The 7,813-nt window shown below is 37.3% G+C and overlaps 1 protein-coding gene across 2 annotated transcripts in view; it reads right to left on the bottom strand.

The window, feature by feature from the left end:
- Positions 1-265: 265 nt before the first annotated feature.
- UNC5D (unc-5 netrin receptor D) overlaps positions 266-7,813 on the bottom strand; it is a 580,897-nt gene continuing 573,349 nt past the window's right edge. Inside the window, exon 17 of one of the 2 annotated variants that reach the window (XM_023214651.2) lies at positions 266-6,440. In XM_023214651.2, the coding sequence (XP_023070419.2) occupies positions 6,236-6,440 (205 nt within the window). In that variant the 3' untranslated portion in view covers positions 266-6,235. The remainder of the gene's footprint in view (positions 6,441-7,813) is intronic. The other variant, XM_023214650.3, reaches the window with a different exon arrangement.

Below are 7,813 nucleotides of genomic sequence, written 5' to 3'. Positions count from 1 at the left end.
ACCTTGGATTCTATAAAACTATATCCTAAGGAAGTGTGTGTGTATGTATATGTACTGGGGTGGGGATGTTAGAAGACAATTTTCTTGCTTCCAGTAGTCTCACAACACTGCCTTGCTCTCAAGGCTTGAGGAAGAAATTTTGTTCCATATGTTAACAGGTATTTGGAAATTGTCCTTTCGGAGAGCATTCCAACTCCTGCTAGGACATTGGCAGGAGGTATACAAATCTCATCCTCATCGAGATTTCAAAGTGCCACTCATGTAGTATCCTAAAATGTCAATAAAAGACTTTTTATTCATAAATAACTGATATGCAGTAATTTACGTCTGTACATTTATCTCGAAAAGTCTGTAACCATCCAGTTTTTTTTTTTTTTTTTTGCAAACTCTACATAAAACATCCAAACCGTCCATTTTGTTCAATACAATATAACACAGCTGTTTGGCATTACCAAATATATATGTATATATATTTATAGATATGTACATGTGCTGAAAAAGAAGCCAGTGCAGCCTTTTCTAAGAAGTCCATCCAAGTATTTACTGTACAACATTCAGAATTTACATTGATAATACAAGGCACAAAAAAGTGTGGTATGAAGCCAAGGCTATGCTTCATTCAACCTCTCTCCTCTGGCTTGCTCACTCCTTCAGCTTCATGTCAAATTAAGTGTTCAGCCCTGCTTTATTTTATTTTATTATTTTTTGGCTTTGAACACATCAAATAAAAGTTGAGAGTGGTATGGGTTTGAGATGTGAATCACTTGAAAGAACACCCCCACGCACCTTCCCAAAATAAACGGAACAAAATGAAATCTGTTTTAACATCTTCCATGCAGAAATGGAGGTATGCAAGTACTCATATGTTTTGAGTTTGGGTCAGAAGATGAGCCAGTTTTCCTCTAAGTGCTTAGGTTGGCAGCGTTTCTAGGTTGAGACTTCCTGGAGTGCATGTACCAATCAGATATCATTATGAAGAATGGGTAATTCTGAGTCTTTATTCCAATTTGGAAAAGGAGAACATTGTTTTTCCAACCAGAAAATTCACAGATTCTGAGTGCTTTCCCACCTTTGTATAGAAAAGTTTTGAATGGGAGTGACCTACATAATCTAGCATAAACCTCCGAGGGTGTTTCTGATTGAAAGTTTTCAGTTACCCTCTGCTGAGGCTTATATTCCTGACACCCGGCACAGGGTGCGCTGTCTCTCAGCATCATTGGAACTAGCTAATGGAGGGATATTGGAATTATTAGGTCTATTTCTGATTGTAATGTCTGTGTTTCAGTAATGGGGTCATAATGCATGATATTCTGCTGACAAACTCCCCTCAAATATTGTCTCTCCTTTCTATGATTCACCAGAACCATAGTTAAATCTCCACCTACATATATGAAAATTTAAGAGAATTACATAATTTGGCCAATGTTAGGATTTGAGTGTAAATAGTGCTTGAAATTAGTTAAATACTTTTTAGGGTTAGCAAAACTGGAGGCAAAAGGGCATTTCCATTGTAATCATGCCTTTTGTGAAAGTATTTTGACACACATTCCCATTCATGCAAAGAACTACCTTACCAAATTTAGTAATCTAGTCTATAATTCAAAGCTATAAGTTTTTTGAAAAATAAATAAGATGGAGCCCTGCTGAACTCAATATTAGTAGTGGGGAAGGGAATTTTTAAGCTCAGACATAACCATGAAGCTTTCTGCCTTTTTTATCTTTGGGTCGGATGGAGGGCGGGTGCTAGGACATGAAGTTTAAATGTTACTGCCTTAGGTCCACCCAATGAGGACATTCCCAATCCATGATCTTCACAGCAAAAGGAAAAAGCAATGAGTAGCTGCTTCAAAAACCACAATTATCCTATGTGAGTTAAATTTCCTACTTCAGATCACGATACTACACACTAGTGACTAACGGCCAGGTCTGATTTGCATCCCCGTTACTTTTCGAAGAATTACAGTGTACAAGTTGCCATTTTGATGTCGTGAATGACCCTGGAGTGGGGATGTGAGGAGTTCACGGTAGACACTGGCTCTCCTAGAATTGCTTTTGCAAAAACACCACATGCTGTCAATACAGCCAAACAGCTTTGTAACGGCAGCTTTTGAAAGAGTTTGGAACGTAAAAACACAAAATATGCAACACGTCTAAGATTAGTAACATTTTCACTTTTGTGACATTGGACAAAATACATTTTTGCTTGTAGTTCAGGAAATTTTTATGCAGACAAAACAGTGGAAACTACGGAAACGGTGGCCATTCAGCTTTTGGCTAAAGCATCAATTTTCAAATACAGCGCTATGGCAACTAACACCAAAGGCGAATACAATTGTGTCATTCTCTGTAGGCCGACATTTTGCTCTCCCATTTGCTGTGGCCATCACCTCTAGTCCAGTCAATGAGAGTTACTGAGGATTCAAACTCTGCAATGTTTCATGAGGAAACAATGACAATGGGCCAGACAGTGGGCCGGAGAGGAAGATTTCTCAGCTCCTTCACGATTCCTGTAACCTTTACAGAGCTGGAACACAGACCTCTGCTAGAACTTTGCCTTCAACACGTCTGATAGCTATATCACTCAACACATGTACAGAGGGCAGAGGGACTAAGAAATTGAAGAGAAAATGGCTCAAAGGAAAAACAAAAGCGTATCAAGAGATTTTAAAACATTTTGAAATTCACACGTAAATTTGCCAGAAGTTTGGCAAGTAGAAAATACTATCTAAAACCAATTATCCTATTTTAATAATCTACATTTGCTTATCAATTCTGATGCCTTGAGAATGTTCTGATACATAAATAGTTGCAATAAATCCAGAACTTTTAATCCAAAGAGAACCCTGTTTTAGCGATTTGACTTAATATCCCCTCCCAAAGACAACTGAAAGAAAAATATAGAGACCTCGGCAAAAGACACCACCTGCAGCTGGAGATAAAAATAATAATAAAAAAGTTCTTCTCTTTAAAGAGAACTGTGTCAATTCTTTTTCTTCTCTTACTAAAAGGCCAATAAAATTTTTGTGGGCGTACATCTGAGTTTTATGAGACTTCCTGCACTGGTAAATGAAGTCTGCATTTAAATCTATAGAGCAAGCTTCCTTTTGGCTTAAAGGATTTTAATGTAAACCAGTAAGAATGTACAAGCAATGTTGTAAAAACTGTAAATTAACTTTATGATGCTACAGTCTGGTGAAGTTGTGAAGTGCACCATTTTGGTGGCATAATTTAAAGCCATATTTAAAGCATGACTATTAGACTTAAATGCCTTTGAGGACTGAAAGACTTGGCATTGAGTGGAATATTTTTCTAAAAATTTTAAGTAACTTACCAAGTACTCGAGGCCACTTTTAATTTTGTTTCATTTTGCAATAGGACAGTAAAATTTCCAAATTAAGTTCTTGGATAGATGAGTAAATCTCTTTTAAGAGGGGCATTTGTGTTGTGATGGGCACATACTATAATAGGACTAAATTTAGGTCACAGTGAATAACTGAGTTCAAGTGTAAGCTAACTTTTTATCTGATCTGCAATTCCACCTCCTCCCCCACACCTTGGTCTGTAAATCTCACAAACATGGGTTCTCTTTGAAATTGTATTGTAACATACTGCACAATCCTGACATGCAGTGACCACAGAATTTCATACATTTTTATAGAAATCCTATGTAGGATCCTAGCAGAAATAAGTAAAAGAGAAACATAAAGAAGAAACAAAATGGGCTGAAGGATGAATTTGATTGAACTGTAGGGTGAAGTCTGAGGTGAATTGTGTTAACTTCTTCCTTTGTTATCCTGTATGATATGATGTTCAAGTGTGTTTATAAAACCTAGGCCAAAGGAAAAATAAATCCATGGGAGGGAACTCCAGACATTCAGGGATTGACAACAATCTCGTCTCATCCTAAAGTAATCTAGATAGATTTGAGGGAAAATCATTTAGAATTTTCATCTATTTAAAAATACTTAAAATGTATCAAACATCTTTAAAAAAAAAAAAAAAAAAAAAAAAGACCTGTGTAGATTCACAGAGTAGATGAAACAATTATAACTCCAATTAGAAGGGAAGAGGGAAAATGCTTAGGATGGTTTAAAACAAAAATCCTCCAAGATGGATTCTAACATAAGCTCTATAATGTGTTTTCTACAAGTTTTTACTCAACAGTGAATGCAGATTTCCTCTGCAAACCACCCCATGCCAACCAACTTGTGACTGGTTGACCATCTACTCTCTCTTTCAGATATTCTATCAGTGATGTCAGATGATTTACATTTTCATGCTGTTTATCTATTGTTTCCTACAAGAGATAAATGAGTTAAGCACACTAGCAAAAGGGTGTTTTCCTGATCTTGACATGGTATTGTGAAAATATGCTTGACAGTTCTAAGATGATTTCTTTGTTCTATATCATAAGCCTTTGGTTCCTGAGAAAAGCGAGATGCTTTTGAATTACATGTAGCAAAGCCTTCTATCTAATATAGGGGACAATATATACCACACATTCAAGAGTTCTTCCATGCCTTACTCATGGTACCATAAGTTCAACTCATCTTTAGGCCTTTTTCACGTGGCATGGAGATTCACAACATTATTATCATTTTTTACAAGGGATCTACAAAAACGTTGTTTAAAAAAATGGATCATATCCCAACTGCCAAGTACTCCCCACCTCCCCCATTCCCTGATTACTTTTTATTTGAATGTAATCAACCTCTAAGTAGCTGACTAGCTGCCTTGTGGTTTGTCTGGGTCCTTGACTTTGGTTGTCCTGATTGTGAACAGCAAACTAAAATATCCACCAGAAGATGAGCAAGAGCAAATCTGTTCATCTTTAGTCTACCAGGACATCTTGTCAGAAATGATTTAATAGGATAAAAAGATGGAGTAAAGTGATAAGATGAGGGTCATGAATTATCTGTGGATTTCTATCCTCCACAATATCACTGCCTCCTAATATAAAAAAAAAATCATAGAGCAATAGCCATATGTTAATGGTTCTATAGAGAAAGCATATTCAGGGAGACTGAATAGTCATAGCGTGAAGGCTCCCCGAACGATGCATGTGGTTTCAGGGACACTGTGTAGAGGTATTCCTCAAGTCTATTTACTCAGATATCATTTAGAGCAGAGACTATCCGCTAATTTCCCAAGAGGCAAAATGAGGATCACATATAGCCTTACTGAGAGATTCTGTGATGACATAGTACCAACATGTTAGACAATTTCAAGAATCTGGATTGAAAAATACAGTCGAACTCACTTTCTTGTAACAACAATGTTAGAGAACTAGATCAACACATGCCTCTTGGAATTATAGCTGATTTGAGGCCTATGACATCTGTAGTTCATGGGTTTTTGAATCTGCTTTAATCTCTCCTGTCTCCATATCCATGTAATAAGCTGTGTTCTAATAGCACTCAGCAATTTGAGTGGCTTAGATGGGAATAGAGATGGTCCCGCTTTGTTGCATTAGAGAAAACAACTTTCCATATTGACAAGTTTAATTATGCCCCTTGATACCTCTCTACTGCAAGAGGTAAGGAAGAGGAAGAAAGAATAAGGGTAGATTTGTCTCAGGAAAAAAGTAAAAGGTGGAGTACACTATAAGAACTAGTTTGTGGTCTGTCTTACCTCTCCATTTTGTCTCCATTAAGTGGCTAGAAGAGACAGGGAGCTGGTGCTGGTGTGATGTGCTCAGATTCTAAATTCAATGCCCTCCTTGATGTTGTTGAAGTCACACAAATGGGTTGGCAACCCTGTTTCACGTCTATAAGCCAGTTTTACAATGATTTCTGACATCACAGATGCCAGTTGGTAGAAAACTCTGACAATCTAGTACCAGAATCAGCTGGACTTTTGGGGCACATCATTAAAAACCTGTTTCAAAACATGCACTTAATCAATCTCTGCCTTCCCAGCATTATTGTAGCTCATCTTTTCCCACAGCTACTTCTGCTCTTACTTTCATCCTTGTCACTACATATCTGAGGAGTTAACCCAAACGTGGATTCCAAGGAGATCATAGAGCCCTCTTATATGTAAGAGAGCTTGTACTTTTCCCTATTAACATGTTTTACCTATATAAAATGTAGTTTCTTCCACAGGGGACTCTCACTGATTGTAAATGAAGGCTGAATTCCCCCAATGCCATTGGGCAGAAAGCGGCCTCTTTCTTTCCCATTTAAAGCAAATGTCCCCAAGCTGGCCATCATTCTGTCTCGTGGGAGGAAGTGGACTAGAGTCCATTTTGCCTGCTGTAGTTGAAGTCGGCTTCATCAAGCTGGGATTCTGAAATGTTTGAGAGTTTCGTGTGTGTCCTCCCAATCTCTTCAAGGGCACAGGCCAGGGAGTCAAGATCACCATCATGCTGATGACGAGCTTCCCACAGGTTCAAAATGACAGCAGATGGGCTACTTTGTGTAGCGAAATAAGACAAATTCCTAGATGGAGAGAGTTAAACAAAAAGAAGAACAAAACAAAACATGAAAATAAAGGAATAAACACCAATCATCATAAGAGAATTGAAAACGAATTTTAATAGATATTTTTACAGAAGGGATAAAAAGCTTATAGTAAGGCAGGTCTGGGGCAGTCTAATTTGTATGTCAACACTCAATTGAAACTGTGTTGTTTCAATTTACCAATTGTGGAATGTTACCAATAACCTTATCATCTCCTGAGTCTTGTTTTGCCTTCCTTGTTTGTTTTGTCTTCTTTGTTTGTTTTGTCTTCCTTGTTTGTTTTACAGACAGGGTCTTGCTCTGTCACCCAGGCTGGAGTGCGATGACACAATCATAGCTCACTGCAGCCTTGACCTCCTGAGCTTAAGTGATCCTCCTGCCTCAGCCTCCCAAAATGTTGGGATTATAAGCATGAGGCACCACATTTGGACCCAAGTCTTTTGGGTCCTCACTTTCCTTGAACTGTGTGTGTGTGTGTGTGTGTGTGTGTGTGTGTGTGTGTGTGTGTTTTCCTCTTGACCATCCCCTTGACAATCCCCTTTACATGCTGTATTTCATTAGTTTATGTCATACTTTCACTCATTCCTATTTTTTCAAAATATTTGACCCCTGTCTACTCTGGCAAACATAAGGGCTTTCAAGGTTTCATCTTTGATTACTTCTTGTTCTTTCCTTTGTCAGTGGGCTTATATACTAAATGGAGTAGCTATCAAACAATGTAGATAGTATTCTAAATCTATACTTCCAATCTTTAAGTTAACGTGAGCTAATTACAGATCTCTAAATGGCCTTGGGATTGTTCCAATTATAGATGCCTCTACCTCCACAAACGCGATGCATCAGAAGCTGGTGTCTCCGTGCCTCCAAAGTGGTCCTCCTTCTAACTAGAACAAGTATCCCAATATTTATAACCATCTTTCTAATCTCTCACACTAGACCATTTGTTTTTGATTCTTCCTATTTTTTTCTTTTTAACATGCTCATCAGCTTCTCCATTGTTCTCCATGTTTACTACCTATACCTAATTTATACTCTTTCACTTTATGGTCTAAATCACAGCAAAATCTTTATTTTTTCCAAACTCAAATATACCCTGCATTCTATTTCCTCAGTCATGAAATATCTACTCTAGTTGTTTTCAGTGACTTCTTTGGTCTGGCCTTATATGGATATATAAATATCCATAGCTAGACATGGATATCCCTAATATATATATACACACACACACATATATATGTATATGTGTGTATATATGTGTGTATATATACATATATTTATGTATATGTGTGTGTGTGTGTGTGTGTGTGTATATATATATATATATATATATATATATATATATATATATATAT

Source organism: Piliocolobus tephrosceles, chromosome 7 (assembly GCF_002776525.5).
Source record: "Piliocolobus tephrosceles isolate RC106 chromosome 7, ASM277652v3, whole genome shotgun sequence".
Taxonomy (NCBI): Eukaryota; Metazoa; Chordata; class Mammalia; order Primates; family Cercopithecidae; genus Piliocolobus; species Piliocolobus tephrosceles.
This window is presented reverse-complemented; position numbering and strand designations above follow the sequence as displayed.